The sequence below is a fragment of the Vipera berus genome (genome assembly GCF_964194415.1).
Source record: "Vipera berus genome assembly, chromosome: 1".
In the NCBI taxonomy this organism is placed as follows: Eukaryota; Metazoa; Chordata; class Lepidosauria; order Squamata; family Viperidae; genus Vipera; species Vipera berus.
In genome coordinates, this window is record NC_138202.1 from 360,884,815 (window position 1) to 360,905,600 (window position 20,786).

Genomic DNA, 20,786 nt, shown 5'->3' on the forward strand with positions numbered 1-20,786 from the left:
ATAAAACATTTTACATAAGTTTTTTTGTATGAAGCTGACATTGTCAATTTTCAAGCTGAAAACCTGGTTTTTTGATCTATCAGGCCTGGACTGAAGGGGTTTTAGCTTTTAATATTGTTTTAATTGTTGGGCTTAATTAATTTAATCTATTTTAATTTTATACTATTTTTATATTGTATTTTATGCTGCCCTGTAAACCGCCCTGAGTCCTTTGGGAATAGGGCGGTATAAAAATTTAATTAAATAAATAAAATAAATAAATAAATTTATGGTTTCTTTCCCACAAACTTTGCCACTTTTCTAAATCTATGTTACATCCAGAATTCTTTGCCCATGCTATCATTGTCCCTTTTGCTTGTTCGTCTTCCATTTTGAAATGTAATAAGAAATTGTACATTTTTTAATTAACTTTTCATCAGAAGTTAATAATGTCTGATCAAACACAGTCTCTTCTTTGTGAAATCCACGTTGTTTCATGTCTTTATCATATCTGACTTGGTTTTTAAGAAGAGATTGGACTAGAAGATCTTCAAAATCTTCCCTTTTAGCCATATGATTCTAGAAGGAAGGAAGGAAAGGAAGGAAGGAAGGAAGGAAGGAAGGAAGGAAGGAAGGGAGGGCAATGGATGGAAACTAAGCAGGGAGATATACATCCTGGAAATAAGGACGAATTTCCTGGCAATGAGAACAATCAACCAGTGGAACAGCTTGCCACCAGGAGTTGTGGGTACTCCATCACTGCAGGTTTTTAAATAAAAGATTTCACAGCCATTTTTCTGGAGGGGTCTAGGGGAGGGGTCTTCCAATGTGGCCCTTTTATGGCTTGTGGTCTTCCACGCCCAGAATTCCTCAGCCAGGGAGTGGAAGTCCGCAAGTCATAAAGGGGCCACGTTGGAAGACCCCTGGTCTAGGTTTTCCTGCCTGAGCAGGGGGTTGGACTAGAGCAGGCCTTTTCAACCTTTTCACCCACTGTGCGACTTTTAGGATATGGCAACATCCGAGGACCACCAGTCGCCCAGGAAGGGGTCAAAAACTTGATGACCCCAAAAAAAAGAAAAGAAAAGAAAAAATTGATGAAGTACAGGTAGTCCTCGACTTACAACAGATCGCTTAGTGACTGCTCGAAGTTACAATGGCCCTGAAAAAAGTGCCCCCCAAGCCACAGCCAAGCAAGACCCCTGCCTGCCCGCCCGGCGGCGCTCTTCCTCCTGTCCGAGGTTTTCGTTGTTGTGAGCATTTCTGTTGAGGATCGGCAGTGGGGGTGAGGTAGGGTGGGTATTTGGTTTTTATCCCCCCCCTCGGTCTGCTGGGTGGTTGCAGCAGGTCCCTTCACATGACCCGGGGACACTGTGACTGTCATAAATGTGAATCAGTTGCCAAGCATCCGAATGTACATCACGATACCCTGGAGATGCTGCAACATTCCAGCTGATCGGCGTTTCTTCAGGGCTCAGCAAAAGTGCCAGGATCAGTGCTGAGCTCCAGCTGGATCCCGGCGCTGATCCTGGCGCTTCCGCTGAGGAAGCTGGCTGAGGACCCCTGACTGAGGAATTCTGGGAGTTGAAGTCCACAAGTCTTCAAGTGGCCCAAGTTGAGGACCCCTGGCTGAGGAATTCTGGGAGTTGAAGTCCACAAGTCTTCAAGTGGCCCAGGTTGAGGACCCCTGGCTGAGGAATTCTGGGAGTTGAAGTCCACAAGTCTTCAAGTGGCCCAAGTTGAGGACCCCTGGCTGAGGAATTCTGGGAGTTGAAGTCCACAAGTCTTCCAGTGGCCCAGGTTGAGGACCCCTGGCTGAGGAATTCTGGGAGTTGAAGTCCACAAGTCTTCCAGTGGCCCAGGTTGAGGACCCCTGGCTGAGGAATTCTGGGAGTTGAAGTCCACAAGTCTTCAAGTGGCCCAGGTTGAGGACCCCTGCTTAACCGTCCTGAGCTGGTTGTTTCCGGCCTCTGAGCTTCGACCTTTAAACCAGGTGATTCCGACCCGGGCTGGATGGGGGGGGGGAGAAACAGCCTCTCGTCCCGCCTGTCAGACTAAACTGCCTTTTTTCCGCCTCACGTCACAGCATACCTGCCCTGCTTGTTCATGGCTGAGGCCTGGGTGTGTCTGAATTCCCAGATCAAGGAAAGCAGGTTCAGGCCGTGGGATGGGGAAGGTGCCTTTTCTGCAGGCTTCCCACCTGCGCTGGCCCTGTCGTTCACCTGTCTGTCTTTATCGCCCAGGTGGGCTTTGCCAGTCGAGCCCAGCGCTGCGTGTGCCGCTGCAGCCCGTCTTGCCGAGGGCGGGGCCCGCTTGTGCAAATAGCGCTGTGCAAAATCCACCCCAGTTACTCACCCGGCTGGAATGGAGGAGAGTTCAGGTGAATTGCCCTTGGCACCACTTGCCTTCGTGCGTTTAGTTCGAAGTCACAGCGGTACCGAGAAACTGGTGCCGTTTTTCACACTGACGGTCCGTCTCAGCATCACCCCTCCTCCCCCAGGTTCACGTGATCAAAAACGCTTGGCAACTAACTCGTGTTTGTGACGGTCGCAGCGTCCCGGGCTCAGGGGATCCCCTTTTGGGATCTTCTGATGAGCAAGCCAGATGAGCAAACCGGTGCAGTGATTCGCTTAACAACTTAACAAGGTTGTAAAACGGGACAAAACTGGCTTAACGCCAGTCCGCTTAGCTTGGTTGCTGGCCTCGGGCGGAGAGGCCCGATTGTTTGGGGTGCCTTGTGGGGGGAGTCCGTCTGGTGGGGGACCAAGTTTCAGAAGGCTTTGCAAATCTCGGCCGGTTGCAGGGGATCTTAACTTTATACTTTTATCTTGTATCTTCAATCTGGACTCGGCCTGGGAATGAGTAGCCTGTTCCAAATATGTGTAGGAGGGCAGCTTTGTGTCCTGTCCAAAGATCCCAGGGGAGAGGCCTTGAATTGTTAAGTTTGTGAACAAAAGGTTGTTGAGGGAGTGAGGAAGGAAGAGTAATTACGTACTGTGAATCTGCAGAATTGATCCGTGTTTCTCCACCTTGGCAATTTTAACCGGGTGGATTTCCACTCCCAGAATCCCCCAGCCAGCCTGCTTTAAGAGGGGTGGGCTTCCACTCCCAGAATCCCCCAGCCAGCATATTTTAAGAGGGGGGGGCTTCCACTCCCAGAATCCCCAGCCAGCCTGCTTTAAGAGGGGTAAGCTTCCACTCCCAGAAACCCCCAGCCAGCTGGCTTTAAGAGAGTGGACTTCCACTTCCAGAATTCCCCAACCAGCATGCTTTAAGATGGGTGGACTTCCACTCCCAGAATTCCCCAGCCAGCCTACTTTAAGAGGGGTGGGCTTCCACTCCCAAAATCCCCCACCCAGCCTGCTTTAAGAGGGGTAAGCTTCCACTCCCAGAATCCCCCAGTCAGCTGGCTTTAAGAGAGTGGACCTCCACTCCCAGAATTCCCCAGCCAGCCTGCTTTAAGAGGGGTGGGCTTCCACTCCCAGAATCCCCCACCCAGCCTGCTTTAAGAGGGGTGGACTTCAGTTCCCAGAATCCCCCAGCCAGCCTGCTTTAAGAGGGGTGGGCTTCAACAGTCGCTAACTGAGGACTACCTGGACATCCCACCCCACCATTTCTTTTGGGAGTCAGTAGCTGATGCAAAATTAGGAACAGCACGAAGGAAGAAAAAAGGAAGAAAATCCAGCTAGACGTAGCTTACACCAGCCCAGCGCCACTTTCGCTTCTCTGCATTTTTATATTTTTGCAAACCACTCTTGCTTTGAAACCAACCCCTGGCATAAATGGGGAGTGGGTGGGGGGGGAACCTGGCCTGCGGAGAGGGGAAGGGTCCTGACGCTTTTCTTGCCAGGCTGGAAATTGGATGGCCGCTCCCGAACTCACCGGCTCACTCCAGCCAGCTCCAGAGAGGCAGGATTTCTTCCCCCCACTTCCCCCCCCGCACCCCATTTGCCCAAGAAGGGCCTTTGTGAAGAACCCCTGAGGTGGAGTCACTCCAGGAAGGGCTGGGAGGGTCAGGAGCCCTCCCCACTTACCAGCTGTTCAGCCCAAGACGTGACCAGGGTTAGGGTTTTAGGAGGAGCCCTTGGTCTGGAACCGTCTAGTACTGAGTTTGGCTTCAACAGCGGGTTGGACTAGAAGATCTCCAGGGTCCCTTCCAAACTTAGGATTCTATGAGGGAGGGAGGGAGGGAAGGTGGAAGGAAGGAAGGAAGGAAGGAAGGAAGGAAGGAAGGAAGGAAGGAGAGAGGGAGGTAGGCAGGGGGAGAAGGAAGAGAGGGAGGAAAGAGGGAGGGAGGTAGGGAAGGAAAGGAAGGAAGGAAGGAAGGGGATGGGAATGAGGGAGGAAGGAAAGGAAGGAAGGAGAAGGAGGTAGACGGGGAAGAGGAAGGGAGGGAGGCAAGGAAGGAAGGGGATGGGAATGAGGGAGGAAGGAGAGGAGAGGAGGGAGGGAAGGAGGAAGGAAGGAGGGAGGAAGGAAGGAAGGAAGGAAGGAAGGAAGGAAAACGGGTGGAAACTAACCAAGGAGAGAAGCAACCTAGAATTAAGGAGAAATTTCCTGACAGTGAGAACAATTAACCAGTGGAACTCCTTGCCTCCAGAAGTTATGGTTTGTTTTTTTTAAGAAGAGCTTGGACAGCCATTTGTCTGAAATGCTCTAGGCAGAGCCTCCTGCTTGAACGGGGTGGGACTAGAAGACCTCTGAGGTCCCTCCCCAACTCTTGTTATTCTGAGTTATCCCAGGCCAAGGCTTCCCAAACCTCTGTAAATCACCCCAAATTGGATAAAAATGGTTTTTCTGTGGATAACAACACACAAACCCATTTCCCATCGCAACAGGGACATTTCAGTGGGTGCAAAGATTGCCCCCTGTCCTAAAATAGATTTAAATGTCTCCCAAAATATTCCTACGGAGACAGAAATCGATCAACTCGCCAATAGTAATTTGCTGAAATGACATCAGGGGTCATTTAGTGAGATTGTTTTTATGATGCAGATAGTCCTCGGGTTGCACCTGTTCCTTAAGTGACCGTGCAAAGTTGCAGTGGGGCTGAAGGAAGGGACTTAAGACAGGTTGACCGCCTCTTTCTGTGACAGCCCCTCAAATATTCATGTCACCCCTAGTCCTTCTCTTTGTTGGGCCAGGGCAGGCATTGCCAGTTCCTGCAACCGTTCTTCAGATGTTTTGGCCTCCAGTCCCCTAATCATCTTAGTGAACAGAATAACAGAGCTGGGAGGGACCTTGGAGGTCTTCTAGTCCAACCCCCCCACCTGCTCAAGCAGGAGACGCTATGCCATCTCAGACAAGTGACTGCCTTATCTCTTCTTGAAAGCCTCCAGTGATGGAGCACCCACAACTTCTGGAGGCAGGTGGTTCCACTGGAGAACAGAAGAGAATACAATAGAATTGGAATAGGAATAGAATAGAATATAGAATATAGAATAGAATTAAAATTAGAATTAGAATAGAATAGAGCTGGAAGGGACCTTGGAGGTCATCTAGTCCAACCCCCTGCTCAGGCAGGAAACCCCATACCATTTCAGGCAAATGGCTGGCCAGTGTCTTCTTAAAAACTTCCAGGGTTGGAGCATTCACCACTTCTGGAGGCAGGTTGTTCCACTGGCTAATTGTTCTAACTGTCAGGAAGTTTTTCCTTAGTTCTAGGTTGTTTCTCTCCTTGGTCAGTTTCCATCCGTTGCTTCTTGTCCTGCCTTCAGGTGCTTTGGAGAATAGGTGGGACCCCCTCATCCTTGTAGGAGCCCCTCAAATACTGGAATGCTGCTGTCATGTCACCCTTAGTCCTTCTTTTCATTAAACTAGACATACCCCATTCCTGCAACCGTCCTTCGTATGTTTTAGCCTCCTAATCTTCGTTGCTCTTCTCTGCACCCTTTCCGGAGTCTTAACGCAGTTTTGGATCAGCCGTCGGGCTCTTTCGGCAATAAATCAGAGTTCACAAGAGTTTTCCGTCTGCTGTCTCCCGCCCTTGTCTGGGATGAAAAGTGAAGCAGAGTCAGCTTCGGGGTATGCCTGGCTGCCAGGCCTCCTATGCGGTTGCAAAGTTTGAGGTTTTTTGGTACGGCTGCCAAGAAAATTACCTGGACCAACTCACGAAGCCATCGGGAGCCGAGCTGTGGAGGCACAGCTCTGCTTTGTGCAGAGTTACTCATCATCAACAACCTAAGATATGCAGATGATACCACTCTAATGGCAGAAAGTGAAGAGGAACTAAAGAGCCTCTTGTTGCAGGTGAAGAAGGAGAGTGCAAAACTTGGGTTGAAACTTAACATTAAGAAAACCAAGATCATGGCATCCGGCCCTCTCAATTCCTGGCAAATAGATGGGGAAGAAATGGAGGAGGTAGTGACAGATTTTATTTTCCTGGGCTCCAAGATCACTGCAGATGGGGACTGTAGCCAAGAAATTAAAAGACGCTTGCTCCTGGGGAGGGAAGCCATGGCAAATCTAGACAGCACACTAAAAAGCAGAGACATCACCCTGTCAACAAAAGTGCGTATAGTCAAGGCTATGGTCTTCCCAGTTGCAATGTATGGCAGTGAAAGTTGGACCATAAGAAAGGCTGAGTGCCAAAGAATTGAAGCCTTTGAACTCTGGTGCTGGAGAAGACTCCTGCGAGTCCCTTGGACTGCAAGGCGATCAAACCGGTCGGTCCTAGAGGAGATCCATCCTGACTGCTCTTTAGAAGGCCAGATCCTGAAGCTGAAACTCAAATCCTTTGGCCACCTCATGAGAAGGAAGGACTCACTGGAGAAGAGCCTCATGCTGGGAAAGATTGAGGGCAAGAGAAGAAGGGGACGACAGAGAATGAGGTTGCCGGATGGAGTCACTGAAGCAGTAGGCCTGAGCTTAAAGGGACTCCAGAAGATGGTAGAGGACAGGAAGGCCTGGAGGAACGTTGTCCATGGGATCGCGATGGGTCGGACACGACTTCGCAACTAACAACAACTCATCATCAAGAAACTCGAAGCAAATAAAATTTCCTCCCGGGCATGCCTGCAAACCGTTTTCCCAACCTTTCACAAAGGCCAGATTCACTGAACAGCCGTGTTGCTCCTTTAACAACTGCAGCAATTTAATTAACAATTGAGGCAAGGGAAGTGGTAAAACGGGGCAAAACTCAACACACCTCTCACTTAGCATCCTATGAATTTGGAGCTCTGTTGTGGTGGTACGTCGAGGACTACCTGCGTATTCATTTTCAAAGTTGCAGTGGGGCTTAACCAGATGCTAGGCGCAAACCGCCACAGCCACGCAAGAAGAGTTCAGCTACCTATTTTATTACTCCCAATATTTGCACAGCAGCCTTGCCGGGTGGTTTGCACCTGGGCCAGGCTAGATAAGGCGCAGCGGCATTCAAGACTTTGCCCTCTTGTGCCTACCTAAGGATTCCAGGCTAATTCCCTGCTTGACCCCTGCCCTTGTCTCGGCCAAGGGAGCGGGGAGCGTTAGTATTTTTCTTCCCAAATTTCAAAATCTTTTAAAAACTGTTCTCCATAATTTGGTATGCAGCTGATCCCGGACTTAACAATGGTTTGTTTAGTGACTGTTTGAAGTTACAACTGCACAGAAAAATGTGATGGCTAGTTTTCACAGACAACCTTTGCAGCCTGATATGATCAGAATTCGGAGGCTCGGCAACCGGCTCGTATTTATGACGGTCGCAGCGTCTCAGGCTCCTGTGATCCCTTTTTGCGTTCTCCCCGCAATGGGAAAAGCCAGGCAAGGAAGGAAGGTCGTAACGTGGGGCAAAACTCACCTAACAAATGTCTCACTTAGCAACGGACGTTTTGGGCTCCATTGTGGTCGTACATCCGAGGACTACCTGTAATTATTTTGAAATTGTTTTGTCAGCGCCCGTCGAATACTGTACGGGAAGTCCTCGGATTTATGACGACAATGGAGTCCAAAATTTCCGTTGCTAAGGGAGACGTTGGTTAAGTGAGTTTTTTTTGCTCCATTTTACCGACTTTCCTTGCCCCTGTTGTTAAGTGAATCCTTGAAGTTGTTCAGTTAGCAGCACCGTCGTTAAGCGGGTCCGGCTTCCCCCATGGACCTGGCTTGTCGTAAGTTTGCAAAGGGGGATCACGTGACTCTGAGACACTGCGACCGTCCTAAATGTGAGTCAGTTGTCAAGCACCCACGTTTTTTTTTTTTTTAATTGAAAAAGTTTTAAAATACAATTTTCCTTTAAAAAACCCACCTTCCCCCTCCCTACTCCCCCCCTACCTCCCCCCAACCTCCCTCCCTCCTCCCCTCCCTCCATCCCCCCCTCTCCCCCCCCCCCCCGACTTCCCAGAGCTAAATACAAGGTATATATCTATAAAAAGGCAATCATAAGCATCCATATACTACCCACTATAAAATCTAAAATCCATTACTCTCTAGCTTATATAGGATAAGACACACCTTAACAATATTAACTATATATAAAAAACTAAAATAAAAAAGAAAAAAAAAACGAAAGAAGACTTATTCGAATGCTACATAAAACTTCTTAACCCTATACTTGTTCTGGATAAACTCAATCCATTTTCTCCATTCCATAATATAGCGTTCTTGCGAATGATCTTTCAAATAGGCCGAAATCTTCGCCATCTCTGCCAGGTCGGAAACCTTTAAAGTCCACTCTTCTATGGTCGGCAATTCCTCTTTCTTCCAATATTGGCCTATCAGAAGTCTTGCTGCCGTAACTAAATTCAACATCAACTTAGAGTCCACAACTGTAGCGTCTGCAATTATTCCCAACAAAAAAAGCTGCAGACAAAACTTTATCCTCTGTTTAAAAATCTTCTGCATATTCCACCAGACTTTTATCCAAAAAACCTTGACCTTCTTACATGTCCACCATATGTGAAAATATGTTGCATCTTCATCACCACACCTCCAACATTTAGGCTGGTAATTCGGATACATACTTGCAAGCTTTTTAGGATCTAAATGCCATCTATAAAACATTTTATAAAAGTTCTCTCTTAGATTTTGAGCTTGAGTAAATTTTACGTTCCTCACCCAAATCTTTTCCCACATGTCCATTGTGATAACTTCTTGGATGTTTTGGGCCCATTTTATCATACAATCCTTAACAAGCTCTGTCTCTGAATCAATCTCTATCAATGCAAGATATATCCGTTTGATATGTGCTGATCCCTGATTTCTAACTTGCTTTATCAAATTTTCATCAGTCATTGTAAAACCATTTTTCTGGTCTTCTTTCCACCTGGCCCGTAGCTGAATATATTGAAACCAATTTTGAACAACCTTCTCTTCTCGCAAGAGGCTATATGATTTCAAACACCAAACATTTCTTTCCAAAGTTAAAATCTCCTTGTACGTAGTCACATCATGTTTGAAGCCAGCATGAATATTTTCTATTGCGTGTTTTGGAATTGCCCACAATGGTATCTTGCAACTCAACTTATGCCTATACTTCTTCCAAACTCTCAGCAATGCCTGTCTTAAAATATGCACCCTAAACACATTGTCTACCTTCTTATCATACAACAAATATGCATGCCAGCCAAACCACAAATCATGGCCCTCAAGATTTAATAACCTCCCTTGCGTCAAATTAATCCAATCACTTATTCCTACTAATGCAGCAGCTTCATAGTATAATTTAAAATTAGGCAGTTTAAGACCACCTCTCTCACGAGTATCCTGCATAATCTTAAGTTTAACTCGTGGTTTTTTCCCTGCCCACACAAATTTATTGATACCACGCTGCCATTCCTCCAAATTAGAATCTTTCTTAAGAATCGGTATCATTTGAAACAAAAATAAAAATTTGGGCAGGACATTCATTTTCACTGCTGCAATCCGTCCCAACAAAGACAATTGCAATTTTTGCCAACTCTCCAATTCTTTTTGAATTTTCCCCCATAGTTTTTCATAATTATTTTTATATAGCTTTGTATTAGAGGGCGACAAAATCACCCCCAAATATTTAACCCTCTTAACAATCTCAAATCCAGTTAATCCTTCTAAGAGAGCCTTCTGTGAAACTGTCATATTTTTAGCCAAAATTTTAGTTTTCTGTGTATTTACCTTAAATCCAGAAACCTTCCCATATTGTGTTATTATCTCCATCAGGTTCACAACAGAGTGCTCTGGCTGGGTCACTGCACCCACGTTTTGATGGACCCGACAACGGTCGTAAGTGTGCGAAAACGATCGCCGTTCCCCTTTTTTTCAGCGCCCTTGTAACTTTGAACAGTCACTAAACAGATCGTTATAAGTCGAGGACAACCTGTAGAAAACCCCAACTATTTCCTTAGGACTTTTGGTCCCCGACGGCCTGGCTCTCTGTTTGCACAAAGCTTTGTTATTGTTCTTTTTATTTTTCTCCTGATGACGGTCTCATTATTTGTTATTTTCCTGGTGGATTTGATGAACCGATTCAGAGGCGTTGCCAAACGCCACACTTGTCGAGCCACAATCTCCATCTCTTTGGACCACAAAATCCATCATCCACCCCCCCTTCTCCCAGTCCCTTCCTGCCAGCCAGAGGGCAGGGATGATGGTTTAACGCAGGGGTAGGCAACCTCGGCTCTTTTATGACGCATGGACTTCAACTCCCAGAATTCCTGAGTCAGCTATGCTGACTCAGGAATTCTGGGAGTTGAAGTTCATGCGTCATAAAAGAGCCGAGGTTGCCTACCCCTGGTTAATGATTATTGATTTCTGGATGCTTCTCTGGGGGGGGGGCTTTCAGACTGAACAGTGGGGGGGAAGTGCTTTAAGGCAACAGACAAACCATTGTATGTTATGTACGTCACGGTGGGAAAGTGGCTAGACTGTGTCACAAAGGGCCCAAAATGCAGCCACATCTGGGCGGTGGGGTGGGGTGGGGTGGGGTGGGTTGCAACATCAGAACTTCAAAATTGGGCTGTAAGTTAGCTTTTTTGTGGGGGCGGGGTCTGTTGATGCTACGTGGCTGGTTGTAAATCAAGGAGTAAGTGTGGAGCAACTGTCTCATATCATGCTACCTACTGCCAGACAACCATCCATTCACTTCCTCCCTCTTCCCATCTCCTTCCTCCTCCTCCTCCTCCTCCTCCTCCCTATCTCCTTTTCCCATCCTCCTCCTTCCCTTCCTCCCTCCCTTCTTCCTATACTTCCTTCTTCCCTCCCTCCCTCCTTCCTTCCTCCCTTCCTCCCATACTTCCTCCCCCCCTCTCCCTCCCTTCCCATGCTTCCTTCCTGTCTTCCTCCCTCCTTTCCATCCCCGTCTCCTTTCCTCCATCCCCCTCTCCTTTCCTCCATCCCATCTCCTTCCTCCCTCTCTCCCTCCCATCTCTTTCTTTCCCCCTCCTTCTTCCCTTCCTTCCTTCTCTTCCTCCCTCCCATCTCCTTCCTTCCCCCTCCCTCCTTTCCTCCCTCCCCATCTCTCCTCCCCTTCCTCCTTCCCATCCACTTTCTTCCCTTCCTTCCTTCCTCCTCTCCCTCCCTCCCTCCCATCTCCTTTCTTCCCCTTCCCTCTCCTTCTTCCCACCCTCCACCTTCCCTCTCTTTCCTCCCTCCCTCCCTCCCATCTCCTCCTTTCCCCCTCCCTCCTTCCCATCCTCCTTTTTCCCTCCCTCCCTCCCTCCCTCCCTCCCTCCCTCCCTCCCTCCGGACAGAGGTAGATGGCTTAGGGACCCTTCACCTACTTACCTGGCTGTTTCCCTCTGTTGTGTCCACGGCAGGCCGGCCGGCTGGCTGAGGAGCTTGGCCTCCCTGGCTGAGAGCGTCCATCTTCGCTGAGCCTCTCCCCGGCCTCTTTCCCACCATGTTCCACTTAATCAAGAAGGACCGAGACGGCTCCAGGAGGGAGAAGAAGGAGAAGAAGGAGAAGAAGGAACGCATGTCGGCCGCCGAGCTGAAGAGCCTGGAGGAGATGAGCCTGCGACGAGGCTTCTTCAACCTCAGCCGGGCTTCCAAGAGGGACGCCAAGAACCGCCTGGAGATCTCCAACCCCATCCCCATCAAGGTGGCCAGCGGCTCGGACCTCCATCTCACCGACATCGACTCCGACAGCAACCGGGGCAGCGTGATCTTGGACTCCGGCCACCTCAGCACGGCCAGCTCCAGCGACGACCTCAAAGTGGACGACGGCAACTTCAAGGGCTCGGTTCTCCAGCGGGCCGCCAAGTTCGGCTCGTTGGCCAAGCAGAACTCGCAGATGATCGTCAAGAGGTTCTCCTTCTCCCAGAAGAGCCGCGACGAGAGCGCCTCGGAGACCTCCACGCCCTCTGAGCATTCGGCAGCCCCTTCCCCGCAGGTGGAGACGCGAACCCTGGAGATGCAGCTGACGAAACACGGCGGTGGGACTCCCCCGTTCGCCCCGTTGGCGTTTGCCTCGCGCACCCGGTTGCCCGAATTGGTGAGCAAGCGCTTTCCCGCAGAGTTGAAGCTGCCCGTGGTGGTGCCTCCTCAACCCCCTGTGCCCCGCCAGCTGGAGCTGCAACGCCGCAACACGGGTGACTTCGGCTTCTCGTTGCGTCGTACCACCATGCTGGACAGGGCGGCCGACGGGCAGGTGTACCGGCGAGTGGTGCATTTTGCCGAACCGGGCGCCGGCACCAAAGATCTGGCCTTGGGCTTGGTGCCGGGCGACCGACTGGTGGAGATCAACGGGCACAAGGTGGAAAATAAATCCCGGGACGAGATTGTGGAGATGATCCGGCAGTCGGGCGAGACGGTGCGCCTGAAGGTGCAGCCGATTTTGGAACTGAGCGAGCTGAGCCGCTGTTGGTTGAGGAACGGCGAGCGGCTCCAAGGAGCAGCCTTGGAGGTGAGTTGCCGGCTTGCGCGGGGCAGGGTGAGGGGTTTGACGGGGGTCTCCTCCATCCTTGTGGTTTTGGGCCGAGTCTGATTCCTTGGCTGCCTTGGTGGGACTTCCAAATGCCTGCTCTCTGGTGTTGTGTGGCCATCACGATCAGCTCTCCCATCTGTCGTTGGGTTATGAGAAATTTGCAACCGAACCGTTTCCTTCTTATTTTGCAAACGATGCGGGATGCTTAAACGGTCTGGGGGTTGTCCAAATGTTTGCCAGAAAGCTCCGGAAATTCTGCATTGCGGCGGTTTTCATGATGCCAGTTTTTTGGGGTGATGAGTTTTCAAGGATCAGAGATTCCGAGGGGTGCATTCCCCCCAAATATTCCTCTATAGCAGGGGCGGGGAACCTTGGTTCTTTTATGACTTGTGGACTTCAATTCCCAGAATTTCTGAGCCAGCCTGACTGAGGAATTCTGGGAGTTGAAGTCCACAAGTCATAAAAGAACTAAGGTTCCCCACCCCTGTTCTATATAAACCAGGGGTGTCTAACTTTGGCAACTTTAAGACTTGTAGGCTTCAGCTATGCTGGCTGGGGAATTCTGGGAATTGAAGTCCAGAATTCTTAAAGTTGAATTCTGGGAATTGAAGTCCAGAAGTCTTAAAGTTGCATGGCTGGCTGGGGAATTCTGGGCATTGAAGTCCAGAAGTCTTAAAGTTGTATTCTGGGAATTGAAGTCCAGAAGTCTTAAAGTTGCATGGCTGGCTTGGGAATTCTGGGAATTGAAGTCCAGAATTCTTAAAGTTGAATTCTGGGAATTGAAGTCCAGAAGTCTTAAAGTTGCATGGCTGGCTGGGGAATTCTGGGAATTGAAGTCCAGAAGTCTTAAAGTTGCATGGCTGGCTGGGGAATTCTGGGCATTGAAGTCCAGAAGTCTTAAAGTTGTATTCTGGGAATTGAAGTCCAGAAGTCTTAAAGTTGCATGGCTGGCTTGGGAATTCTGGGAATTGAAGTCCAGAATTCTTAAAGTTGAATTCTGGGAATTGAAGTCCAGAAGTCTTAAAGTTGCATGGCTGGCTGGGGAATTCTGGGAATTGAAGTCCAGAAGTCTTAAAGTTGTATTCTGGGAATTGAAGTCCAGAAGTCTTAAAGTTGCATGGCTGGCTGGGGAATTCTGGGAATTGAAGTCCAGAATTCTTAAAGTTGAATTCTGGGAATTGAAGTCCAGAAGTCTTAAAGTTGCATGGCTGGCTGGGGAATTCTGGGAATTGAAGTCCAGAAGTCTTAAAGTTGTATTCTGGGAATTGAAGTCCAGAAGTCTTAAAGTTGCATGGCTGGCTGGGGAATTCTGGGAATTGAGGTCCACAGGTCTTAAAGTTATCAAGGTTGGACACCCCTGGTAGAGACCAAGAGTGGCTGAGAATTAAAAGAAGAATGCTAGCAAGGATTTCTAGTTAACTGTGAGATCTGCAGGGCTAATAAAGGAATAATTTCTTCCTGCTCTGTGTTTGGATGAGAATTTAGATTTGATGGGTAAGTCCTTCTGAAGTCAACCACAATTTTCCAAATGCACCCAGTTTTTTGTGGCTCACCTGGAAGCTGTGAAAAAAATGGTTTCTGGCTACACACTCTTCATTCGCTGTAGAAACAGCGTGGATGTTGTGTGGTTAAAATGTTCCCCCCACAACAATCCTTTGCGCCCTGTTTCTCACAAGCCAGCTAGTTCAGGCCATCGAGTGACCCCCGTGGCTGCTGAATCTTAAACTGGATTTAGGAGTCTGTGTGCATTATAGATGCATATTTTTAGAAAGGCTGGTGATTCAAAATATACTCTTTTTCCCCCCCTCCTTGACGAAAAGCTATTTTGAGAAAAACACTAGCCAAGTCCCTCAGGCGAAATTCCGTTCAAAATAAGGATTTGTCAGGGCTGACATTTTGAGATCTTAAGTGCGATACTAATTGCGGCTGAATATGATGGTATGTGATTATAAGTATATATTTTTTCCCCTACTGAGCTATACAGCCTGTACATGCAAGTAGTCCTCAAAATTTCTGTTGCAAGAGAGTTGTTAAGTTTACGATCTTGGAAGTGCCGGGCTAAAATTCCAGCTTACTCCTGTTGCAAAGATTTTCAAAGGAAGACGCCAAAGGCGCACAGAACGCTGTTACCTTCCCACCGGAGCGGTCCCTATTTTTCTACTTGCATTTTTACGTGCTTTCGAACTGCTAGGTTGGCAGAAGCTGGGACGAGTAACAGGCGCTCACTCTGTTACGTGGCACTCGGGATTCGACCCGCCAAACTGCCAACCATCTGATCAACAGGCTCAGCGTCCTAACCCACTGAGCCACCGCGTCCCTTATATATGTATGTATGTATGTATATATATATTATTTATTTTATTTTAATTCCATTTATATATGTGTGTGTATATATACACACATATATATACATACACATACATACATACATACACTTATACATATACATATACACATACATACACACACACACACATGTACACATATACACACACACACATATGCACACATACACAAGCAGTTTTCGTTTTGTTGTCCCTCCTTTTCGGAACACGATGTTCTGTTTTACTTTTTTTTAAAAAATAATGCAATTGTTTAAATATTTAGTTTAAATCATTTTAAATTTTACGGAGGAAACGTGCAAAAAGCTGCAACAGAGGAACGCGCCGGTTGTTGTACAGACACCCCCTCCCGCCACCCCCTGTATAACTGGTGGAATTAATGTGATCTTATTGATTTATCCAACTTTTATTCCGCCTCTCTTGTATTGATAAATTGTCTCCTCTGAGATGGGGGTCCCCAACCTTTTCGGCTTGGTGCATCCCCCCCCAAGAGGGGAGGCTGGTTTTGTGTGAGCGGCAGGCGTGCGCACACAGCTCCCTTTGCGCAAGCAGACACGCGCAAATGGAGCTGTGCAGACGTGCTCGCCCGCTCCTCCCGTGGCTTGAATCCAAGGGGTCTGTGGCCCCCGGGGGTTGGGTACCCCTACTCTAAGGGTCTGTCGGCATTTTAGTGAGAGGTCAGCGTCATTTGACTAAATTGGAGAGCTCCCTTTGCCATACAGGGAAATGAGGCAGGAGAAGGAACGTATGAATGTGTGTGTGTGTGTGTGTGTGTGTGTGTGTGTGTGTGTTTTCCCCCAATGGAAAGGAACCACACGGCTGTTGAATTCTCCGTGACTCAAGAAAGAATCCAGGTTCAAAATCACGTGCAAATGACACTGTCCAGAGATGCGGTAGAGTTGCTTTCAAGGAAGCATGGCGAAGCTCTGAGGCGTAGATGGAAACTAGCAGACAGCAAGGAGACTCTGCGCCAGCATTTCTCCCTGTTGCTGCCCGAGCTGGGAGGTTTCCTTGCAGACGTTTCATGACCCAACTGGGGAACATCATCAGTGCTAGAAGGGAGGAGGAGGATGAGGAGGAGGAAGAAGACTGTGGGGTCCTTGAGCTGGGTGGTTTTCTTGCAGACATTTCATGAGCCAACTAGGGAACATCATCAGCGCTAGAAGAGAGTGGGGTTTGAGGAGGAGGAGGAGGAAGAGGAGGAGGAGGAGGGTTTGTGGAGAGGAGGAAGAGGAAGATGAGGAGGAAGAGGACTGCGGGGTCCTTGCTCTCTGAGCTGGGTGGTTTTCTTGCAGACGTTTCATGACCCAACTAAGGAACATCATCAGCGCTAGAAGAGAGTGGGGCTTGAGGAGGAGGAGGAGGAGGAGGAGGAGGAGGAGGAGGAGGAGAACGAGTGTGGGGTCCTTGGTGCCCTCTGAGCTGGGGGGTTTCCTTGCAGACATTTCAGGACCCAACTAGGGAACATCACCAGTGCTAGAAGGGAGTGGGGGGAGGAGGAGGAGGAGGAGGAGGGGGAGGACTGTGGGGTCCTTGTTGCCCTCTGAGCTGGGTGGTTTTCTTGCAGGTGTTTCATTACCTGACTAGGTAACATCATCAGGATTAGAAGGGAGGTTTTTTTTGCCCTCTGTTCATATAGAGTGTTTTGCCCTGCTCATGTTGGGGGGGGGATATAGTTTCTTTCCCCTGGCACTTCCTTCATTAGTTTTTGCATGATTGTTTGTCTGGTGTTAATGCCTGCTTATCTGACTTTCTCTTTCTTCGGAGCCCCTGGTGTTCTCTGAGCCCGTCTGTTTGGTTGCAAACATTTCCTTGCCCAACCAGGGAACATCACCTGCGTGAGTGAGCATGTATCTGTTTATACATCGCATTGAAACTACAGGTATTCCTCGTTAGCGACTGGTCACTTAATGTCTACAATTAGGACAATTAACCAGTGGAACTCCTTGCCTCCAGAAGCAGTGAATGCTCCAACACTGGAAGTTTTTAAGAAGAGACTGGACAGCCATTTGCCTGAAATGGTATAGGGTTTTCTGCCTGAGCAGGAGGTTGGACTAGATGATCTCCAAGGTCCCTTTCAACTTTACTATTATGATTATGATTAAGATTCTCAGCCATCCAGGTCAGGGTTGTCCAAAAGGTGCTTTTTTAGGAGGCAACTGGACTTTCTTGTTTTCCTTTGAAGACACTTCGCTTCTCCTCCCAGAAGCTTCTTCAGCTCTGACTGGATGGTGGGGGAATGGAAAGATTTATACTCCTTGCAGACAGCTGGTCATTTGCCTCCTTTTAGAGAGCTGTTGAGGCCACCTGGAGGTTTCTCTGTGTCTTCAGGGTCACCTCAGAAGCACAGATGGGTGTGGAGCCTTCTTGGAACTGCTTCAAGGAACTTCCACATCCATTTGCACCACCGAAGTGACCCGAAGGTCACAGGTAAGCCTCCAGGTGGCCTCAAGGATTCTCTAAAAGGTTGCAAATGACCAGCTGTCTGCAAGGAGTATAAATCCTTCCCTTCCCCTTGAAGACGTTTCCCTTCTCATCCAAGAAGCATCTTCGGCTCTGATTGGATGATACGGAATGGAAGGATTTATACTCCTTGCAGACAGCTGGTCATTTGCATCCTTTTAGAGAGTTGTTGAGGCCACCTGGAGGTTGACCTGTGTATTTGGAGGTCACCTGAGGGGTGCAAATTCTTGGCTGCAGGATGTTTTCTGCCCTGGGTCCTTTCCCTGTTGAAGACAGGCGCAGGCTGTTGGGGATGGGTCCGTGTTGTCTGCATCTCCAACTGAAGCACAGATGGTTTTTGTAGTCTGCAATGGACCACACAGACAAACCTCCAAGTGGCTTCAATGACTCTCTAAAAGGAGGCAAACGTGTTGGAGTATTTACAACTTCTGGAGGCAAGGAGTTCGACTGCTTAATTGTTCTCAGTGTCAGGAAATTCCTCCTTAGTTCCAGGTTGCTTCTCTCTTTGATGAGTTTCCATCTATTGCCCTTCCTTCCTTCCTTCCTTCCTTCCTTCCTTCCTTCCTTCCTTCCTTCCTTCCTTCCTTCCTTCCTTCCTTCCTTCCTTCCTTCCTTCCTTCCTTCCTTCTTAGTTCCAGGTTGCTTCTCTCCTTGATGAGTTTCCATCCATTGCCCTTCCTCCCTCCCTCCCTCCCATTTCCTTCCTTCCTTCCTTCCTTCCTTCCTTCCTTCCTTCCTTCCTTCCTTCCTTCCTTCCTAGTTCCAGGTTGCTTCTCTCCTTGATGAGTTTCCATCCATTGCCCTTCCTCCCTCCCTCCCTCCCTCCCTCCCTCCCCCCCCCCCTCCCTCCCTCCCTCCCTCCCTCCTTCCTTCCTTCCTTCCTTCCTTCCTTCCTTCCTTCCTTCCTTCCTTCCTTCCTTCCTTCCTTCCTAGTTCCAGGTTGCTTCTCTCCTTGATGAGTTTCCATCCATTGCCCTTCCTCCCTCCCTCCCTCCCTCCCATTTCCTTCCTTCCTTCCTTCCTTCCTTCCTTCCTTCCTTCCTTCCTTCCTTCCTTCCTTCCTTCCTTCCTTCCTTCCTTCCTTCCTTCCTTCCTTCCTCCTTAGTTCCAGGTTGCTTCTCTCCTTGATGAGTTTCCATCCATTGTGTTGTTTAAGAGTGAACCTTTGGGGTTTGTTCGCTGGAGGCCTCTGCTTGAAGAGTCCTCTTTTTATCTATTTTTGTCACGTTTGTGTAGTGTATATATCAGAGAGGGGGACCCTTTGAGAGCTGAAGGCAGCGGAATTTCATTTTCATGTGTGCCGATCAGTGTACATTCAAAGTGACAATAAAGTTCTCATTCTATTTATTCTATTCTCGAGCTTAGGACTTTGTGACTGTTTGCATTCTGATAATCACCTGGCCGGGGGGGGGGGGCGGTTTGCACTGCTCGGTACACCTGACCGTCCTTGAAGATAGTTTGGAAACTCCAGCAGGTATCAAACAATTGGCAGAAGCCCTAATTCAGATGACCTGGGCATTTGCACCGTCTGCCCGTTCGGACACCCTTCGAAAACCCAGGTTTGTTTGTTTATTTATTTTTATTAAATTTATATGCCGCCCTTCTCCCTGAGGACTCAGGGGGCCACTCACAACAATAAAAATTTTAAAAAAACCATAGAGTAAAAAATTTAAAAGAGAATTAAAGGATAAATGCAAAAGTACGAGACAATTTAACCCAGTAAAAAGCCTAATTAAAAAACCGTAGTCGGTCCAGGCCCGCTTGTTGGAACAACCAGGTCTTCAGGTCACGGCGGAAGGACCGAAGGTCACCCTTGGCGTCTCTGATCTGGGCTGTTTGCCTGCAGAGATTTCACGACCCAACTCACCCCGGCCTCCGTTTTTCTTCTTCGTTCTGCATTATTTTAAATTTTATTTTATTTACTTCTATTTTCATTATATTTACTTTATTTCTTGGTACCGGCTGTTCGCCACTCAGGAGCCAGGTTGTTTAAGATGGGGTGCGGTATGTGTTTGGCAAGTGAATAAATCAATATTTACTTAACGATCCTTTTTTTAAAAAAAATTCTTTTCTTTGTTATATCAAATGCAAACAAAAACAGAGAAAAACAAATAGGGGAGAGAAGAGGGCAGGAAAGGAGAGGAAAAAGAAAGAAAAAAGGCGCTTTTGTGCGGGGAAAATGAGGCAGTAACATCAAACCTCAAACTTTTTACTTGTTCACAATAATATAAACTAGCCATTTCTGTATCAGCAAATCTAATCAATAAAACCCAAAATCAAAGTGTCATTTTTTTAATGAATAAATATTTACCAGAGGGTTTGTTCTGCGTTACTTTTGTGTTTGGGTATATGTATTATGAATTCTGGGAGTGGAAGTCCACCAGTCATGAAGGGGCCATAGTTCCCCCATTCTCGCTCAGGAATTCTGGGAGTTGAAGTCCACCAGTCATCAAAGGGGCCATAGTTTCCCCATGTTGGCTCAGGAATTCTGGGAGTTGGAGTCCACAAGTCATGAAGGGGCCATAGTTCCCCCATGCTGGCTGAGGAATTCTGGGAGTTGAAGTCCACCAGTCATAAAGGGGCCATAGTTCCCCCATGCTGGCTGAGGAATTCTGGGAGTTGAAGTCCACCAGCCATGAAGGGGCCATAGTTCCCCCATGCTGGCTCAGGAATTCTGGGAGTTGAGGTCCATGAGTCCTAAAAGGCCCATGGTTCCCCACCCAAGTCTTTCAGGCGAAAAGCCAGCTATTCTACCCTCAGCTGGGAGACTCCAAGCCCCCGGAAGGCCTTTGAAAAGGGGCGTTCGTTCTTTGTGCCCGGTCAATTTGCAGCATTCACCAAACTGCATGCAAATCTTGTCTTTTAATTGTGACGTTGCTCACCCCTTTTGTGTTGAGAAAAGGAGGTTTCATGCTCAATGGCAGCACCTACCTCTATGGCATCGGAGAGCCCAGCAGCTGCAGAATAAAGCTTTTCCCAGGGTGAACAAAAAAACAACAACAACACCCTTCTGCAGAGCTGTGGGACTACTTGCATGGGGAGATGGGGGGGGGGAAAGGAGGGAGGGAAGAGAAACACTCCAGATCTGCTTACGAGGCAGCCTCACAATGATGGAGACAGCACCTTGCCATATCTACAACCTCCCAACCGGCTGAAGCTTTGATAATAATAATAATAAGTTGGAAGGGACC

The 20,786-nt window shown here is 48.3% G+C and overlaps 1 protein-coding gene across 5 annotated transcripts in view; it reads left to right on the plus strand.

Annotated features, from left to right (window-relative positions):
• The window catches only part of MYO18A (myosin XVIIIA), a gene marked incomplete at its 3' end in the record, with an annotated part of 181,344 nt that overhangs the window by 4,672 nt on the left and 155,886 nt on the right, over window positions 1-20,786 (plus strand). For 4 of the 5 annotated variants that reach the window (XM_081337727.1, XM_081337728.1, XM_081337724.1 and 1 more), the window contains exon 2: window positions 11,682-12,769. In XM_081337727.1, coding sequence (XP_081193853.1) covers window positions 11,765-12,769 — 1,005 coding nt within the window. In that variant the 5' untranslated portion in view covers window positions 11,682-11,764. Of the gene's footprint in view, window positions 1-11,630; window positions 12,770-20,786 lie in introns of those variants that run through there. The other variant, XM_081337725.1, reaches the window with a different exon arrangement.